The following is a 20,275-nucleotide window of genomic DNA, read 5'->3' on the forward strand; positions in this document are numbered from 1 at the left end:
ATCTGCACATATGACATTCTAGGATTGGAATATCATATCAAATGTTTCGAAAAAAAGTATGAAAAAAAAAAATGCGCATCTGTTTTTCCTGCTGCGAACGAGTGGTCGTTTCGGAATAAATGAAAATCCTTTTTGGCCCGACGATGGCCCCTGTTGGGCCGGCCAAAGTACGCTTGATCTCGGTTCAGAGATAGCTCGGCCAAACGATCGACTGGTGTCGTGTTTTACACCACCATTCGCTGCCGGTGGATGGGGGGGGGGAAAAAATAAAACATCCAGCCTTTATGCGGTTCACACACATTCCCGAGAAGCGGAGAAATCTATCGGAAAAGTGTCAATGAAAATAGGGAAAGCGCTAAATTAAAAACGGGATCAAAAAAGGCAGGTGTCTAGCTCACGATCCACGGGCCGTATCTTGTCATGCTTTCCCGGGACCGTTTATCCGTTTGTGGATGTTGTTTTTCTGTAACCTCCTCCTGCCGGACGGCTTATTGATGCCCGTACAGGGAATTTACAATTTTATGCAATCCGTACCGTTCCCACCGAAGACCACGTGAAATATCAAACGACGTACGATGATGGGTAATATCAAACCCCGCTCGGTTGGGACCATTCCAGGAAACTTTGCAGACGATCTCATCGGCCTGCGGTCGTGTAACGGTGGACGAAGATTCCACGGTTCAATGGAAAGCGCAAACGGAACGGGCCGTCGTTTCTTTTTACGAAAATCCGTCGAACCCACCCGTCACAATCCCGGCCGAAGGGTGTTTTATTTTTAATTTTCCCATTCGTTGCCACCTCCCTGCCGGACGCGTGCATTCTTGGAAAAGCATTGCCACCTTTACTCGCCACTCGTGAACGCCCCGAGGTGTCGCCGGCAAGAATAGCTGAGAGCTGTCAGACCGGCTTTTACACCGGAACGGAACATCGGTGCATACGGTTGTTACGCAATGGCGCACATCCCGTAGATGATGTCGCTCCGTGCAGTTACATTTATTATGCCGTTTTGTCCGGCACGAAACGCAATCATCGCCGTGCGAACGATGTTGGCTTATGGTAAGCAAACCGTATACCGTGTTTGGTGTTTTTATTTCCCGCGCTAGTTCTTTCAGTTCATTGCAGTTTGCATGGAAATGGGGATGGTTTGAGCACTAAAAATAGAACACTGGAAGACAGTGTCACCGGGAAGGATATGCGAACGAATCGAGATGAAGAAAGAAAAACATTACTTGAACAACACACATACATACACGAATCAGTTAAATGGCAATGCCGTGTGAGGAAAAGCTCCGCATTGTATTCTCCGTTTTCGAAACAACTGCAACTCTTCCCTGGCGATGGCTCTGTGTGGCCCCATTCTAATTGTACCGCCGCAGATCCTCCGGTTAAAATTATGTCACGGCAGTAAAACATGAAAGTAAAATCTTCCGCGGTATTAATCCTGCGACATATTGCAACGTGCAGAAGATGTCGGCGTACCGATCCCGAGTACCTGGTGGGTGGAGAAATATGCTGCAAGAGGCTAAACCCCCCCCCCCCCCCCCCCCCATCCCTCCCAGCCACTCCATCCCGTGTGCATGAACAGCCGCCTACAAAGGGATCCACCGGACAAAGAGGATGCTTTACCCTTTTAGCGCGTATCCCCGCGGAGGAAATGCTTTATGGACTCGTTTTTTTTTCTCCTGTGATGAGGTGGAGGAAAAGCTGTCGTGGGAGTGTTGATAGGCAGGTTTGAGAGTCCTGCGAGTAGGAGTACAGGGGTCGAGTAGCTTGGATAAAGTCGAGTCGCTCGAGGTTGTATAAATGGTTCATCATTAGCAAAGTACATCTGCACGATGCAGGAACAAAAAAAAAATCACACAGAAAAGCGAGCACAAAATAAACGACATAAAAATGTGACTCGTGAAGATGCTTCTTGGCGTCTGTCTTGGACCATTCAACTTCATCTCGCCCGTACACCCGGGATGGGTCGTCCCGACAGTGAGCAACAAAGGAAAAGGAGGTTGGAAAAGAGCACCGGGAGTAGTACTAAAATAAAGGAAAAATACCTCCAAGGTGCAAGCGGACCGTCATGTTCGGGACGGGGATGAAAAACGGGATTACGGAGGACTCCTCATTGCCCCACTTGTCGGCAAGCCACCTCCGGTACCTCCTCGCGGAGCACACGGGCATAAGGATGATGCGCCCGGGTAATGCTCGTCCCAGTCCTGACACCGTTTTTTGAAGTGGCTGAAGTGGGAGAAAAAATGACATCCATATAATGAGCTTTGTTTCCCATTTTAACTATGATTGCAACGGCTCCATCTTCAGTTTGCCAACCGGTTGGGATTTGCCCTGTATCCGTACCGTGCTCGGTACACGCCATTTTCCGGTCTGTTTACTGCGTCCCCTGCACGAAGACGAAGATTCTGTCCAGTTCGATGAGGAATTTGAAAGAGATTTACGCTTTCCGCCTTCGCACTGTAGTGTTGAAATAATGGTGAAAGCAAGCGGATTGTTTTAGCTTAATTATTTCCTCATCCTTGGAAAGGGAGTTACAACAGTTTCGCGACTATAATCTGACAGAAGATGGGATGGCGCCGCTCATCGGGGAATCACTTTTTTTTAAACCACCCAGAAAAACAGACATACAACTCGGAATGTTTGCATTGGAATGACCATACGGAACGTTACGTATGCTTTCGATTGAGGTGACTAAAAACGGGGACGAAAAAAGGAATGACCCGCACGGAACCTAGACTCGATGGCTACTTCTGCAGGCGATTCGATTCCACTTTCGTACTGTCGGCTTCCTAATAGGATTACCGAGATGGTTCGTGGCGAAATTGGACCGGGGTAAAAAGTGGGCTCGAATCGACACCGGACACCTTTCCGAGCTCCATTGCGGAGGCCACAATTTGAGGGAGGTGTCTGTTGAGCACCCGGGAATGGTGGTGGAATTATGCCGAACTGCCTCGGGATGCTCATTTTCCAGCGAGAAAAACTTTCCACCGGGTCGGCCCAAAAGGCCCATTCTAGAGCTTGCGGTGGTGGCCAGTGGGCAACTTCTCGACGAATTTTGATTACCCCCCCTTATCCCACCGCTCTCTCTCGTTGGCACGCACACACGCTAGCATGGCACTTGGTGCTCAGGGGCTGGTCATTCAATTATAAAAGAAATTATCGAATTTTCACATCTCTGCCAAAGGCGGACCACCGACCGGTGGCGTAGCGTAGGATAGCTTTCATCAAAGCTCTTGCCTAATTATTATAATCCTTTATTCGCTTTTGATTACTTCTCTCTCGAGCATCATCAGCAATTCTCGGCCCACACGGGAATTGCAAACGAGCGCAACCAAGTGAAATTACGACAATTCAATCCAGAAAAAAATACATTGAGCCAATGGAGTTTCTGTTATAGACAATGGAGCGACGTTTACCAAAATAAGAAAAGTTTCTCATAGTGTATATTATGTTATATGTGTAATATTTAAATATGCAGGAAGTCTACGCAAAGACGGATTTTGCATATTGTGATTGAATAACCTATCGTTTATGTTCTGTACGAGTTTTAAAGCGAGCTTTAATTTTTCCCTCAATCGGTAGAACATATGTGGTTTGAAATTCCAACGGTTTTCCCAGTCGTTTCAACTTCTTCTAATGAGCATACAACCACTAGGCACACATGGAAATCTCAAAATTGAGAAATTCTGTCTCTTATCTTTTTCGCTCTTTCGGAGATTAAAATACTTTTTCCCTCTCTCGAAATACCAAATCCTCTCATTTTACACCTTTTTCTTCTCTCAAATTGAAAATTTCCGGGAGAGGAAAATCTAGCATTTGTCATTGACTGGCGAACCGGTAAACACTGATTACCGAACCGGTAATTACCGATTCTGCAGTATTCCGCGAAGTTTTGTGCCTGGAAGGTCAGCGAATCAGTATTTAGAGGTCACTCGGGAGGGAGAGTCTGGATAGGCGTATGAATGTATTGTAGGACTATTTGCACCGTTGTGGAAGTATTAGTGAGACAATTTATTTTCTCCAAAACGAGCAAAGATGGTTAAAAGTTAGCCGCGTTAAAGTTGTGGGTCTTAGAAAACCCTTTCATTTGAGGGGTCTATTGTAAAAATTGGTTCAGCGAGTAAAAAGTTACACACGAATCGGCTGTTCCAGTGAGCTCGGGAGCGTCCGATGCATATGCAGAAAAAAGCGAGCTTCTCCGGATCTCCAGCTGTCAAAATTAGCCTTCATCTCTCGCGTCGTCTCACTCCGCCGTGCAAGCAATATTTACGGTTCGGACACCTAAAAGGTGTGGACTTTCGCGTTCCCGTTGTCCAAATTGGTTTGTTTTTTCCACGCTGCTGCCGTGTCGTGAAACAAAGTGCAGTGAAAATACAGCCAGCCGTGGACGGGTTCGGCAAGGGGCACCTTTGGAGAAAACGTTAAATCGATCGCGAAATCCGGATCCCGCGGACGGGGAAAAGTTTTGCGTCAGGCCTTTTGCTGCTACTACGAAATCGGCTCGCCGCCGAACGCCTAGCCTTCAATTGACCGTAATTGATGCGGTGAGCGAAGCATCCGCCGCGGATTATTGGAGCGGGAACTTAACTGACCTTTCCCCTGCAATTGACTTTTTAGTGTTTCCCGGGTGTTGTGAGGACAGGCCGTGCGTTGTACGGTTGGTGAAGGCAAGGGGCAAGGAAGCGGTGATTCCTGTGATTGCTGTGTTATCCCAATTGCGTTCACACTGCGTGCATGTGTCACGAATCGCGCAATGGAGACTAGATTATCGAGTTTTTCTTGGAAAAGTGACGTCCCAGCAGCAGCAGCAGCAGCAGGAGCAGTGCGTCCAATGTAGAACCCAGCCCATTGGAAGAAAGCAAAAAAGAAAAACGCACAGTAAAAGCTGCTGCTCGGAGAGGAATCAGTGAAGCGCGTTCCGGGGGTTTAGTTATTCGGTCCGCGATTTGTGCAGCACCACGAAAAAGGGATTTCGGTGATGGTGTAAGTGTGTGTCCCAGTGTGTGTGCGTGTGTGTTTGAAATTGGCATCCCGTAGGTCCGGCGGGGTACAACTTCCTCTTCCGCCAACCTTCTGGTGCCTACCACGGTTTTGTATACAGCGCGTAAGAACAAAAGAACGAGATTCTCCCATAGCTGGGCTGAGTCACGATGGCATCCTCTTCCCGAAACGGACTTCTGCCGGTGGTGCTCCTGTTGGTGCTCGCTTTGAACAACCTGGTTCGAGTTCATGGGCTTCCAACAACGGAACATACTGTACGCACAACAACGAGTGACGACCCCGTTTCGTCGATGGTTTCCCCCACACAAGCAATAGAAAGTACGCTGCCTCCCCCAACGGATGGGGCAGCCAACGGTGGCGTTGGGCCACCCGTACTCCTGCTTCCGTACGATGCCGACGACGGCCAGGTGGATGCACTCGGGCAGGAAGAGGAAGAGGAGTTCGAGGAACCCCGTGTCCTTCCGCTGAAATCGTCCTCCGCGTCCGCTTCCACACCCGCGCTCGTCCGGGTGGTACCGATCGATGCGGCCGCAAGCAACGACGAACCACACACTTCCACCCACGATCCAACGTTTTCCGCCGACGATGACATTGGTAAAGACTGTGGGTGGCCTGGGAAAATAGGTGTTGTTGGGGGTGGGATGTAGTTCGGTGCAGGAGAGAAATGCACGAATCATAATTCCGCGTTTGCAATTTGGAGCGGAATATGATCGCTATTACTTAATGTTAATGCAACGTGTAACGTTATTTTGAAATAGATTTTTGTTTGTCCTTTTAGTAGAAAAGCTTAACGACGGGACTATACATGAGTTGAGCACAATTTTATGAACTGTTTACCACAGCTAGAGCAAATATTCATGTGTCCAAAACAAAAACACTTGAACATTAATAGGATGTTATCGGAAAAAGTTCTTGATACTTTAAAACCACTTCAAAGTTCTGAAACAAAATGTAAACATTTGTACTGTTTTTATTGACATTTCATTGATAACATTATTGACGTAGTACAATACGGCCTGGCCGTCTAAATATATATATTTTAAAAAAATTATTGACCTGACATAAAATGTTTTCAATCAATTGAGCACTTGGTACTACTAGTAATATTTATTTTCAAATTTCGTGAAAGCATCAATATGGAAAAACACATTCGTAAACACAAATACTGCATTCAAAAGCAAATTGGCAAATATGTGTTTATTGAACCTCAATCGATCGTCTTGGAGGGCATCGGTAATCTAAGGGTATGATCTGTTCGGACGATTGTAGACATAATAAATTCTGGTTCGATCTGTATGCTTTTAAAATATTGTGCTCAAAACATTTTAAAATAAATGTATATGCATCGATTTATAACCGAAGTCGTAGGTTTTGATATTGTTGTTTAAGGACAACATAAAATGAACACACTCTTGTGCAGTTAAACAGTGTTACTAACGGGAATCCATTTACTTCAATTCGCAGAACCAAGTCCACCACAAAATCTCACCGTGCTGGAGGTGACGTCCACCACGATCAAGCTGACCTGGCGCGAGCCGGAAAAAGCAAACGGGGCCATCCACGGCTACCGGGTGTACTACATCCACCAAAACCAAACCGACCTGCACATGCCGATACTGAAGCTGAACGAAATGCAGAACTCGGTCTACCACTACACGTTATCGAATTTGAGTGAGTGTTAAAATTTCATTTCTTCCATGCTCGAGGGTCGAAGGATACGAACAATCCGGTATTCATTTTCAACCCCAAACCACAGAACCGTTCACGGAGTACCGCATTTTGGTGACGGCGTTTACGAAGAAGCACGACGGCAAACCGTCCGAGGTGTCACAGCGAACCGATGTCGCCGGACCGAGCGCCCCCAAGGTGGTCAACCTTACCTGCCACTCGCACAACTCGCTCTACTACGGTTGGCGCATTCCGCAGACGTTCTACAATACGATCGATTTGTACATTATCAGCTATCGAAATATCGCGTACCACGAGTTCCGCGAGATACGCATCACGGTGAACGCCTCCATTATGGAGACATCGGTAAGTGATTCCGATCTATCGACGCAGGATTAGGACCGGCATGAAAACCGAAGGCCACATTTCTCATTTATTTGTTACCTATTCCCCTCGTCCCTAGCTGATCATCCCCAACCTTACCTCCAATTCCGTGTACGAGGTGAAGGTGCGCGCTGCATCGGCGAGTGTGATTAACCCGAAGCAAATTATCCTCGGTTCATACTCGGAACCGCGAAAGGTAGGGTAACGTTGTGCTAAAGCTCGAAACACTGACCGCAGTTCCATACGGTGGAGTCGGGTAGAATTCGTTTATCTCACATCGATGTCATTTTCATTGCAACCACTCACTCAGATCTCCCTCCAACCGAACTGCGAGAAGGCTCCGCTGACGTCCCAGAGGCAGGGGTACGATGACTACAATCTGGCCGTTATGGCCGGCATCGTGTTTAGCTGTTTCGTCCTGCTGCTCATCGTGTTGGCGCTCATCCTGTGGAAGTAAGTGCTAAAACCATAATTTTTATACGATTCCAATTAAATTGCCTAACGTACAAGCACCCCGTGCGTAATGGCCCACATCTACTGCCATTGGTTCACATTTCTACCAGGAAGTCGGACTCTGTATTCTGTTGCATTGTGCCCATGTCACATCGCAACACTTTCCTATACCGCTGTACTCCCGACTTTATCGGCGACGCCTTTTGTTTGATGATAACATCCTATCAAGGGGTTCGCTAGTTCGACAGACGGCCGGCCGGTCGGTGTGAAACCTAAACGAACCAAATGGAGTGTTTCGATTGCGTGACCATTTTGGCAACAACGTGCTGCATCGTGCCGCGTGCCATCGCAAGTTCCGGCGTCGATTCCGATGCTCTGTACAGTGGCAGGGTACTCAGCGGTTGGCTTATCGTTGTGCGAACAAATTAAACGATGCATTGCTGCACAAATTGATGAAGCGAGCGGGGAGCGGTTTTAAGGTGCGAAAAACCTCCTCCCCATTTGAAACGGGACAAGAATGTATAGGAACAATTTCCTCCAGTTTCCAACCAATTGAGAATTAAATTGTCACGTTCGTAGAGTCGGAATGAAAAGATTCGAATGAAATGGAGTTCTAATGAGCAATGCCGTGAAATATACAAAGCTTACTATCGGTCAAATCCAGCTGCAGTTGGTGTGGTTGTAAGTATATCCAATACACGTTGTAAGTGTATACAATTTCACCGTTTGATAGTAGAGGAACCTCTAGGAGCGTGTGTACTATCGAGAAGGAGGCAGATGATTGATGACCGTTGAAACAATCTACCTAGGAGGGTGCCAACAGATTTCTTAGCCGTTTTTCAGTCAGTTTCAAGAACCAGAAACAAATGCAATTTGCTGTGTGAGGAACAACTATTTACCAAAGTAAAAGTGGGGGAATGTTGTATCCACTGTTCACTGCATATTGAAGCACACTTGGATACGATAAGTGTGAAAGGGGCAGAGAAATTCACAGAACTCTCGCCAAAGTTAAGCACATATGTTGGGCTCAGCATCCAAATCCTCTTAATCATGCACCTCGTATGGTAAAATGATCGGTCCTTGATAAATTTTCAACACGGTTTTCCTCGTCTAAACCACTGGAAGAACAATTGACTCACAAAGAAAATGGCATTAGCTGCTGTTTCAGCCTGCCTTTTACTGCCCTTAGCGATGTAATGTCTCCAATAAATAGCAAACATATTTAAATTTTGATTACAAAAGGAATCATTTGTTATACAATACCCAAATCAATTGCGCAGCGATCGTGACGCTTTTCATCTACGAGGTTCAGAAAATGATACCGTTCGCAACAACCGTCAAACAACGATATCCCCACTGCGTTTATGTTTCCGATATCTCGGAGACGTCCGGCTCTGCGGCGGCCAAGCAACGAGCAGGTTGCTCAGTTTTTGTTTTGCTCTCGCCGTGCACTCCGCGAGATGACGCTGCGCGCGCGCGGATTCGTCGCGTCGAAAACGTAGGAAAACCGGTCAAACGTGCCAGAAACAGTGTCGTTAAACAGCGCCCACTTAGCGACGCCACACGCGCCGATGGCCAGCGACAAGGACGATCTCGTTCCATAGTACGGATCGTCATTTCGTTCCCTAGCGACGACGCATACCGTTACTAGACGCGCTGTTGTGGTTGTTGATGCTGCGCGAATCAATGTTCAACAGCTGCGAAAAGGTGCAGGTGTGTCTCGCGTGAACAAGGCAGCAGCAGCCACGATTAGTTGGTCGTTTGAAGTTTCGGAAAGCTGCAAGAGTGTGGAATTTTATGTTGTGGTGTGGAAGAAAATTGAGTCACATACCGTGACGGAAAGATTCTATCGAAAACGGACACGAAACCGTGCATAACTTTGCACGTGGTAAACATGCTGGACCTATGGCGTGGAAAAATCTAACTTTCGGGCTATGCGTTTAAATTGTGTTTCCTGTTTGGGGATGGTTGCTGCGATTCCGAGAGTATTACTTTAGCGAAACCTGATACGATTGGTGCCAGATGAATCACGCCTCAACATTCGCGTGCTCGTTTGGAGCATATTTTTGTGTGCTTGTGGTTCGCAAACTGTTTTATACTGGTCCAAGAAGTAGGTGAGAGTGTTGTTCTTTTAAACATTTGCCAGCGATTGTTTCCAGCACACAATAATGCCACCTTGGTGCGGCTGGATGAGGTGAGTGGGGAAATTTTCAAGACAGGCCGAAAACTTGTAGTGATTTTCAAAGCGAAAGCTAACTCTATTAATATTTTACGTCGAAGAATACGTCCATATCATGAGATTAGTTGAGTCAGAAAAAAACTCACAATATGTGTTTCCTACACATTAAATTTTAATTTCCTACGATAGTTTTTCTGCTTAAAGGTCTCTTTAAACAGACAAAGGTTACTCACTGATTGATATAATTGCCTTCCTGTGTAAACGATCAGATTCTACGTCGGAAAAATATTTCAACGCCTTGCATCAGCCAAGCCTTACCCGGTGATAAACGATTTGTCAACATCGCGGCAGAAGTGTCGATGTTTTATAAGTTCTGTTCCACGGAAAGCGATTTGAGGGAGCACCGGTTGGAATTCGCCGGCCCGGTTTCCGGTTGTCACACGTCAATTATCGAGATTACATTGCTGCATCCTACCTCTCCTCGGGGTGGGGTGCATTCATTAATATCGTGGTTTTTGTGATTCATCCATCAACGGAATTGGCCAAATGGGTGCTAATGCGATTATATAACGCTATTGCACTGTTCGTTCATGCGAACGAAAGGTAAATGGGTCGGAGGAAGGAGCGGGTTAGAAATTAGCGTACAAAAAGGGAAAAACAATTACCGCCGGTCTGTGTAATGTCGTTCTCCGTAAATGATCGTCCCCAGACATCGCACACCGGCGACATTTATGGGCCATACTTATGTAATTTTTATACCAAATACAGCGGGGTGTTGTTTGCGTGTTGGCGTTGGAGGGGCTTTGATTTATGGGCCGTTGTCGTGGCCCTTTACCCATCTTGGAGATTGGTGGGCCAGGCCAGATCATACGTCACCGCAAAAGATATTTATCATTCTAAAAAGAGTGTTATCGGGCGCGATATGTTTGGTACACGATCTGTTATCATGCCCTGTCCCACTGTGCAGCGATCTGTACCGGGACCGTGTCCAAATTGGCTGCCGATGGCGGCGATGTAGTTGAGGGTTTTGTTTATCGTATTGGCAGCCGCGATCGTTTGGAAGCAATCAGCAACCCTTGTTGTCCAGCGCTGAAAGATGTCCGCGATATTTTCAGTATTCGGAAGGTCAAGGATATGTATCTTTTTAATTACGCTGATATATGTTATTGCCGTCGTGGGGCGAGAAACTTCCTGGCGCGTGATAAGGGCTGTTGCAAAAACAACCAGCTGTGTAGATATCTAGTGATGTCTGTCTGGTTGAATAGAAATCGTAGCATTAAACGGGTACATTTACAATGCTTAAATTGTTTATTACACCAATTTCCCTTCTAGAATGTTTACTTGAACCTCTTTCGTCAGGCAAGGCACTTTGAAAAAACAGAATTAACATTTTCGTGCTTTGAGATGGTCCAAGGGCCTACATAAGGTGTATAAAATATCTACATCAGTTCTTAACGTTTATAATAAATTAATGGTATTGGGAACTATTATCAAGCTTCAGCATTATATACTTTTTTTTGGAATTTGATTGTTTTAAAATAAAGGAAAAGTTTGTAAATGATGGTTTTCTACAAAAAACAGCTTTTTTAAGTTTTAGTAGTTACCTGAGGGTCAAACTAATCCGACCTGGTCTAAAACATGTCCTATAAAATGAACTCCTTTTGTGTTTAACAAATAAATCTTGTCCTATTTTATGTACATTCACTATTTGACGAATCGGTAACTTTTAGAGTCTTTCGCTTAGTTATGAAAAATTTTCGTAAACAATTTCATTTGAAATACCCTTCAAATCAATTTTAGGAAATGTTTCCACGCCGCCTACTACTACCTGGATGATCCACAGCCCTGCCAGGGTTCGCAGGCTGGCCTGATCGATTGGGAAGGCCCGAGCGAGGTAGGTGGTGAGGTACGCTGTCCGGTGCCCGTTTCGGAGTTTGCCAAGCATGTCGCTCAGCTGCATGCCGACGGGGATATCGGCTTCAGCAAGGAATACGAAGCCATCCAGGGTGAGGCGTTGAACGACGAGTACCCCTCGGAGAACTCACAGCATCCGGAAAACAAGGGCAAGAATCGGTATCTGAACGTGATCGCATGTAAGTGAAAACAAGATCCAACTGAACCGTTGGAAGGGGGATGTATAGATATATTTTAATGCGTTTCATCGATTCCCCCATCAGACGATCATTCCAGGGTACACTTGCGCCAGACTCCAGGACAGAAGAAACATCTTGACTATATCAACGCAAATTTCATCGATGGGTACCAGAAGCCGCGGGCTTTCATCGGTACGCAGGGCCCACTGCCCGGCACATTCGACTGTTTTTGGCGCATGATTTGGGAGCAGCGCGTGGCCGTGATTGTTATGATCACCAACCTGGTCGAGCGGGGCCGCCGAAAGTGTGACATGTACTGGCCGAAGGATGGCACCGAAACGTACGGCATCATCCAAGTGCGGCTGGTGAAGGAGGACGTGATGGCCACGTACACCGTGCGCACGCTGCACATCAAGCACTTGAAACTGAAGAAGAAGAAGCAGTCGCAGATGGAAAAGACGGTCTACCAGTATCACTACACGAACTGGCCCGACCACGGTACGCCCGACCACCCGCTGCCGGTGATAAACTTTGTGAAAAAGTCCACCACGGCGAACCCGACCGATGGTGGGCCGATCGTGGTGCATTGTTCGGCCGGTGTTGGCCGCACCGGGACGTTCATCGTGCTCGATGCGATGCTGAAGCAGATCGAGACGAAGGGCTCGCTGAACGTGTTCGGCTTTCTGCGGTACATTCGCGCCCAGCGTAACTATCTGGTGCAGACGGAGGAACAGTACATTTTCATACACGACGCACTGGTGGAAGCCATCGCCAGCGGAGAGACAAACGTCAAGATGGACACGATCGGTGGACTGGTGAACCATCTGGACTTTATTGATGGGCAATATAAGGTAATAAATAATTGTCGCTGAGCAATTCCAACCACACTCGCTCACGGTTAATCATGCTGTATTAATTTCTGCTTCTCTAGCTTATTGTGAGTTATCAACCGAAAGAGATTAACCTAACGTCGTCGCTGAAATCGGTGAATGCAATCAAAAATCGCAGCTCGTTGGTCCCACTCGAGGGCAGCCGGGTGCATCTTACACCCAAACCGGGCGTCGAGGGCAGTGACTACATCAACGCCACCTGGTTGCACGGTTTTCGCCGACTACGGGACTTTATCGTTACGCAGCATCCGCTGATTGAAACGTTCAAAGACTTCTGGCAGATGGTGTGGGACCACAACGCGCAGACAGTGGTACTTCTGTCGTCGGTTGACAATATGGTAAGGACAATTGATGGGAACGGCTGAAGCTCAGTGAGTTTTGCTAACCATTTGACTATTCCTTTTCGTCGTTGCCTTTTAGTCTTTCCTCCAATTTTGGCCCAACGAGTCGGAACCAATCGAAAGTGACTACTACCGCATCCGGATGGTGTCGGAGACGTCGGAGGATAACTATATCGTGAGGAGCTTTGTCATTCAGTCGATACAGGACGACTACGAGCTGAACGTGAAAATGTACGAAAATCCCGCCTGGCCCGATATGAACAATACCCGCTCGATATTCGATTTTGTTCTACGCGTGCACGAACGCTGCAACGAGTACCGCAACGGTCCGATCGTCGTCGTGGATAGGTGAGTTGGGAGTGTGTGTTTGTATAGTGCGAATAGAAAAAAATAAGGATTTATTGTCTACGTCCCTGATAGATACGGCGGATTCCAGGCGTGCCAGTTCTGCTGTGTCAGTTCACTCGCAATGCAGCTCGAGTACGACCAGACGGCCAATGTTTACACCTACGCGAAGCTGTACCACAACAAGCGGCCCGGCATCTGGACGTCGTACGACGATATCCGGCAGATCTACCGAATACTGTCCCACATGCCGAGGGATCTCGGGCTGCTTAAGTGCACCGAGCTGCGAACCGAGTTTGACGATGCCGCTATGATGACCGCCACCCCGGACCTGTACAGCAAAATCTGCAGCAATGGTAGCATCAACAATCAGCTTACCGGTGGCACACCGCCGGTCGATGGTATCGGTATGGGCAATGGTACGACGACAACGACTACGGCGTCGACGACGACGTCCGGCAATCCACCCTCGGGCATGACGTTACCCGGTGTTGTTGTCGGTACACCGAACTCGATCGGTCCCAGCCCGATGGGGGGCCCCGGTGGAACAACGCCACCACCGCCGGGTGTGATGACCACGGCTGCCACACTCCAAAACGGTGGCACGGTTATCGTGAAAATGAACGGCGACGATAACGACGAGCTTTCGGTCGTGGTGGCCACCGGCAACCACCATCTGAACCTCGACCACAATCAGGCGTAATTCCTCCTCCGCATGAAGGAAGGTTCAAAAAGTGTCCCTCACCACATGTAGCGCGGTGTATTTATTTGCATTTACCATTCGACCAACGACGATGCCGCCAACCACACTATGTGAGGTTTTTTTCGAGAGTTTTTTCCGTTTGCCACAGGCACAGGCAATCTCTAACCCTCATCGATATGTGTGCGTGTGTGTGTTTTTTTATGTCGGTATATTCTGAACCTACTTTATATATATGATCCTTTATCAATCGACCAATTTACGCAATAAGTTTAAGGTAATATTTAGTACGTAACGATGCAACCCGCCCGCTGATTCTGCACGCGGCGGCGGCACACTAGCTGTGAGATATTACCATTTAGTTCTCGTTAACCCCTGTTTGGGTGCAAAAGAAAAGCCGCAGTTCGACGAAAGCGAAACACCTCTCAAATCTAGTCGTCAAAAATCGCGAAAAAACAACAACCAGTTAGCAGTTTCATCATGCTTGTTCATACGTAGTTGTCCTCCCTCACTGTTTGGGATCTTCCTACAGAGCCGATCTGCCATGTGTCGTTCACATCGTTTAATGTTAAAGCATTTTGCCATCCCGAGGGAAGATTCATCCAGACTTAATCATATTGATTATGATTCCATTACCAATTATGCTAGCTGTAAAGTATAAGCAATCTTTCTGTGGATAACCTTTCTACATTTTCATACGGTCATCGATACCATTCAATTGCTTTCCGGTTGGGTTTCGTTTTGTTCTGGTTTCATCGCACTGCGGAAAATGTCGGCTAAAAAGAAAACGGAGGAGGAGGACTCGTACCATAATTGTAGCACATCCTTAAACAATTTCTTTAGGCTTGGTAAGCGTACAATTTCTTCTGTAAATATTAATTAGCGTAATGGATTTGAGATTAATTGTGTCCTATTGGTATAATTGCGTTTGTTTCCGGCTGGTGTACTACAGCTTCCCTAAAGTAGTGTAGTAGTGATAAGATCGGTTTATCTCTTCGGTTGTGTCGCATTGTTTTGTGCGGTTTACATAACTTTTGCAACGCATAGTACCATTGATGCTTGTGGCTCTTTTTTTTATGTGTAACTTACCTCCAACCTTTTGGTTGTGTAGAAAAGCGATTGCGATTGAAAAAAGACTCGGGAAAATATGGAATGAATGCATTATTTTTTTTAATGATCATTTTCGTGATCTCAATAGATTGACTTTGATGAAGGTGATGATAGGTGAAAAGGGGACGTTTCTATTGGAGCGACTGTTTTGCACGTAGTTGTACCGGATAAATAGTGCTCAGATTGTACGAACAGAACATAACGGCCCCGCGGCAGAGGATCCATTAACGGGTTGTTGAAACGCAGCGCAGACGAACGAAGGGAATGATTCAATCATAGGCCATACATTATTTCCCATTGTGCGCAATGTGCGAAGTTACCGGGAACGCACATTCCCAACAAGGGAAGGGCAAGAAGGAATGTTACGACGCACACGGAACAACACACAGGCGAAACGATGAGATAAAGACTGGTTTTCTATGTTTCTTACTATCGAAATCAGATAAGTGAATCTTGAAAACAGACGAAACAGCACAAAACAAACGTAGCAGGTGAAAACTACAATTCGGCCCAGAGGAGGAGGCACGTTTGGGTTCGCAATCTACAGCATCTCACGAAGAGCCAAGCAAAGTTGTTCAAATTGTGTCCGCTACAGCGGGCCCTCAAATGTACCAACATGTCACATGTAGCTGTCGGGATACAAAAAGCAGCCAACAGAGCTACCGGTCCTAGCACAAAAAGAACCAGCCGTGTTTTTTTCTTATTTCCGGAAAAGAATCACCAGACTAGGCTGACGATGGCCATACGAAGAGAGTGACACGAACAAAAACTTTAAGCATACGAAGGAGCTTAGATCTTGGAATGTTTCCAATTCCATTCCTCTGTGCGTAGGGTACAGGATGCGACTGACGTGCCAAAATGGAAAATAGCGCCATGTTGTGACGGATACTGTTGTCTCTGGGTAAAAGATGATCGTAGCAGTCCTTGGGAATTAACTTCTTCTCACCGAAACTTCAATCGAATAGTCAGCAACAGTAGAACTTAGGTAAGACCGAAAGGAAGCGTAGAAACAAACTGCAATTTCAATTTCATTCCATAGCACACTACTACTATTGACTACTTCCTTCAATAACCCTAAACATAGATGGAGTACTATCCACTGAGTACTTTGATAACAGAGCCCCGTTTGGCAGAGTACCAGCGTGTGTGAAGCGAAGCATGTGAATTGTACGTTATAAAATGTGATGAAAACTAGTTCGTAGGAATATCAAAAGAATTTGGAAACAGGTTGAAGCTACCGAGTCTCAGCCCACGGTGAAATCCGTTTTCTATTGCACCAACAATACGGTCGAAGAATTCCGATGCATAGTTCACAACCTTTCCCCACTTTTTTTTATTATGGCTGGTTCCCATCGCAAATGAAGGAAACAAGATACATATAGGTACAGATAACAATAGAGCGAAAGGATACGTAGAATATTTTAGGAAATATTCACCATCCATACAATCCTCCTAGTGAAAGGAATAACATAACTGCATAATCAAACGGTAAACTGTCATCCATCCAATCTCGCTCTCGTAAAAGACCTCCCAGGGTTAAATCGTTGCAGACAAACCATGCACCAGTCTGCCATTATAGTTCCTTGTTAGCAATGTCCGTGTTTGCAACCATGGCCAAACTCCAAATCTATTAGTTGGTGCAGTCGAAACGACAAGGTCTATCATCCATCCCTTCACTTTCTTGCGCCCAGGTTGGCGTCATCATCCATTCCGGGACGAATAATTGGTTAAGACAGTATTATTACGATTCCTACTGCATCAGTATTCGATCGAAAAACATTGTAGAAAGATCAGAAAACGGGCACTTGAGTAGTTGAAAAAGGGAAAAAAAAATACCCGAATTACAGTTACTTCGAAAACAGAAACGGTGGCGTATTAGCTAAATTCGGTACTCGTCGGAAGCTAGGCAAATTTACATTTGGTAAACAATTACCAGCACAGTGGGGATGACTCGTACATTCTATAAGTGCGTGTTGCGCTGTCGTACTGCGTGAATGAAAATAAAACCAAAATTTAAATTAGGCTTGAAATTAAATAAGTAATAAATGATGAAACGGAAACACGTTTTGATGAATAAGATCAAGAGAGGTGTGTGAAGTACGGATGATAGAGCCACTGGAAATGGAAGGAAAATATCCATCGGGGAGGGTAAAAAAAAGCTATAACCTTTCCAATCTAGCATGTAATCCGTAGCGCAGGTAGAGTGTTTTTAAAGAAAGTGTGGAAAAGCCATTTCATTGTAACAACGGGCAACGAACAAATTGAATGCTAACTAGATCGGTAGAAATAACGCAGAGGGAGGGAAAGAGTAAGATGGTGTAGATGAAAAATAAAAGAAAGGAAGTAAGCAAGAAGTTAATCGCCTAGACTAGATTAGATGAACTATGGGCAAGAACCATGCCTGGATGAGCACGGGCAGTGCAGCAACAACGTGATTTTGAACGGTAAATTATTGTCCAAATGACTCGACTGCTGCACGAGTCGCGCCAGAGCGACGGACCCGAGAGCAACGTAGGGCAGGAGCTGTTCGAGGGGAACGAAATAAATACATGTAATATTTTATGTGAAAATTAAAACAAAACTGATAATATAAATCGTAGCTATGGGAGTATTTCCTTCATTTCGGTCGTTTTCGGGCTTTGATTGTTAGTTGGATTACATTTTTAATGTTTTTACATTATTTATTTGCTTTTAATTAATTTAAAAGCTCTACTACTAAATCTCTCTTTTATAGTACACAAACTGGAGGGTATGCGTTTTGGAGCTCAACTCAACCGTACCGCCGCTCTTAGCTTAGCCGATCGACTTCTTGGGTTTTCGGCCACCTCGTCATCCGATGGAACGACCACGTGCTTGGTCATTTGCCTCCAGTTCGGTTTCATCACCTCCTGCATCGTGTCGGTTTCGTGCGCCAGCGTATGACTAATGAGCTGCAGTGGCACCCGGCTGGCCACGTCGTCTACAACGTGTCCCGTGAGGTGCCGCTTGACGATCGTGTCCTCGAGCGAATGAAATGCGATTGTGACGAGCTTTCCGCCGGTCCGGAGTAGATGTTTCGCCAGCACCATCCCGTAGTTGATCTCGTTCAGCTCGTTGTTGACGAAGATGCGTAGCGCTTGGAACGTTTTCGTGGCCACGTGGGCCGGTCGGCGTAGTTTATCTTGCCGGTACTCGAAAGCGGCCGGGCCAGGCTCACCTTGGCTGAGACAGTGCGCTACAATGCTGGCCAGTTCCGCCGTCGTTTCGATGCGCTTCACCGTGAGCCGTGCGTTGACGATGGCACGGGCGATCTTTTTCGACTGTTTCTCCTCACCGTACACCTTAAGAATGCGGGCGAGGTCCTGCTCTTGGATTCGGGCGAGCACTTCCGCGGCCGACAGTTGCTCCGGGCAGCGATCCTTGTCCATGCGCATGTCGAGCGGACTGTCGTGCGCGATCGAAAAGCCCCGAGAAGCTTCATCGAACTGCATTGACGAGCAGCCGAAATCGAACAGAATGCCGTTGAAGAATCGCTGCCGGTCGTACCCGTCGAGGGTACGTAAGAGCGAGGGTAGCTCGGAGAACCTACCCAACACCGGGATGAGGCGGCCGGGGTACTCTTCCGCCATGGTACACGCTAACTGGTGCGCATGAGGATCACGGTCCAGGGCAACCACGGTCACGCCAGGGGACGCCTCGAGGAGGGCGCGTGTGTGCCCACCAGCGCCAAACGTCATATCGATAAACACTTCATCTTTCTTTGGCTCTAGAAACTGAATCGTCTCCGTGGTCATCACCGGGAGATGGGGTGCCAGCTGTTTTTGCCGGGTTGCTTTCGATCTACCACTCGAATAACATCTTTCTAAATCTATCTTACTAACTAAAGCCGATCGTGTTCGGCACAATGACAGCCTAAGCATCGTCCAACACTAGTTTTTCTTCTGCAGGATCTGCAAAAACTCTGTGGACAACACTTCGCGACACTGCTCGCCGCTTAAACCAGTGGCGGTCGAGTTCAGTGTCCGAGGATGGCGCTTCGCGTGCACGTCGTTTACGATGTTTTCCAGCGAACGAAACTGTCGATTCAGCCGTTCGTCCTTTACGGCGATGATATTCGACGTGCCGAGGACTGCCGACAGCTGGTCACGCAGATACTGTCCTAAATCACGTCCCACCTTGCTCTTATCCAACGGCCACCGCTCCAAAAGACTAAGGAATTTTTTATAGTGCTGGGACATAGTTTTACGGGCACCAGCGTGCGAAGTAAATCTGGTTAATGGAGAAAAATGTTAAACGGGTCCACGAAGATAACGATTTAATACGGATAAATACCTTTTTCTACGCTACTTTCGAGAATTCATCAGAAGTTAGCTCTGCCTGAAACGATTACGCCAGATATGTAATTTGCACCACTTTTTTTATCGAAAGTCAATGTGTTGTTTGTTTTGATGCTTGACAACTGCTTGTTTACTATACGAAGAATTATTGCATTTTGAATTTGTTTTAAAAAATCCGGTTACTGCAGACGTTTCACCAAGTACATAATTTAAATTCAATGAATGCAGTCAAACGTAATCCTTAGTAAAATTTAACCCAGGTTTTCCATGTGATAATTATAGGCCAAAATAACAAATGTCTTCATAGGTTATTTCAGTTTGAAATCTTTTAATTTACTTCGACACCAGAAACGTGTTTATTTACAACGATGTGACACGCTATCGGTTCTATTTTGGAAACCAACCCGAAATACGATCGCCTAGCGAACGAAATATGCGTCTGTTAGATCCATTATCAAAAGCGACATCCGATCGCATGATCCCATTCCCACCCCTTTTCCCCTCAAGGGGAGCTTGTAATCTTTCATCCATATCGGATCCCTGGACATCGTCAACGGTCCTTTGGCTAGCCGGACGGCTCTGGCTACCCGCCAGAGGCCATGTGTTAAGTAATATCCTTTGCTACCATGCTCTTTTAGCCGATTTTGAACAGTTGGTGGTTCGATTGGACAGGCCATGATGACGGTACCTGTCAGCCAAAGCGATTTTTCATGCCGAAATCCTTCGGGTACTATAATCCGGTGGGGAAAACGTTGACGACCGTTTTTGTTGGTTACAGAATCGCCCTCGTTC

General features: G+C 46.5%; 4 protein-coding genes across 5 annotated transcripts in view; 2 read left to right on the forward strand and 2 right to left on the reverse strand.

The window, feature by feature from the left end:
* The window catches only part of LOC131260195 (tyrosine-protein phosphatase 99A), a 38,730-nt gene extending 23,520 nt beyond the window's left edge, over positions 1-15,210 (forward strand). The window contains exons 1-10 of one of the 2 annotated variants that reach the window (XM_058261883.1): positions 4,317-5,598; positions 6,469-6,675; positions 6,761-7,038; positions 7,136-7,252; positions 7,367-7,509; positions 11,489-11,781; positions 11,866-12,632; positions 12,713-13,009; positions 13,092-13,360; positions 13,433-15,210. In XM_058261883.1, coding sequence (XP_058117866.1) covers positions 5,154-5,598; positions 6,469-6,675; positions 6,761-7,038; positions 7,136-7,252; positions 7,367-7,509; positions 11,489-11,781; positions 11,866-12,632; positions 12,713-13,009; positions 13,092-13,360; positions 13,433-14,060 — 3,444 coding nt within the window. In that variant the 5' untranslated portion in view covers positions 4,317-5,153 and the 3' untranslated portion in view covers positions 14,061-15,210. Of the gene's footprint in view, positions 1-4,316; positions 5,599-6,468; positions 6,676-6,760; positions 7,039-7,135; positions 7,253-7,366; positions 7,510-11,488; positions 11,782-11,865; positions 12,633-12,712; positions 13,010-13,091; positions 13,361-13,432 lie in introns of those variants that run through there. The other variant, XM_058261875.1, reaches the window with a different exon arrangement.
* Positions 1-20,275, forward strand: part of LOC131260251 (mediator of RNA polymerase II transcription subunit 7) — a 137,690-nt gene that overhangs the window by 7,228 nt on the left and 110,187 nt on the right. The window lies entirely within an intron of this gene.
* On the reverse strand, positions 17,807-19,066 carry LOC131260237 (probable methyltransferase-like protein 15 homolog). Its single transcript, XM_058261927.1, has one exon. It carries the CDS (start codon positions 19,064-19,066, stop codon positions 17,933-17,935), a length of 1,134 nt encoding a protein of 377 aa, XP_058117910.1. The 3' UTR covers positions 17,807-17,932.
* Positions 19,076-19,555, reverse strand: LOC131260262 (ubiquinol-cytochrome-c reductase complex assembly factor 2). The gene is made up of 2 exons (XM_058261942.1): positions 19,479-19,555; positions 19,076-19,415 (listed from the first exon to the last, which is right to left on the reverse strand). The coding sequence occupies exon 2, from the start codon at positions 19,382-19,384 to the stop codon at positions 19,076-19,078; it is 309 nt and encodes a 102-aa protein (XP_058117925.1). The 5' UTR covers positions 19,385-19,415; positions 19,479-19,555.

The sequence above is a fragment of the Anopheles coustani genome, chromosome 3 (assembly GCF_943734705.1).
Source record: "Anopheles coustani chromosome 3, idAnoCousDA_361_x.2, whole genome shotgun sequence".
In the NCBI taxonomy this organism is placed as follows: Eukaryota; Metazoa; Arthropoda; class Insecta; order Diptera; family Culicidae; genus Anopheles; species Anopheles coustani.

Coding starts and splice junctions, on each gene's coding strand:
- LOC131260262 (XM_058261942.1), bottom strand. CDS start 19,384: ATGTCCCAGCACTATAAAAAATTCCTTAGTCTTTTGGAGCGGTGGCCG.
- LOC131260237 (XM_058261927.1), bottom strand. CDS start 19,066: ATGCTTAGGCTGTCATTGTGCCGAACACGATCGGCTTTAGTTAGTAAG.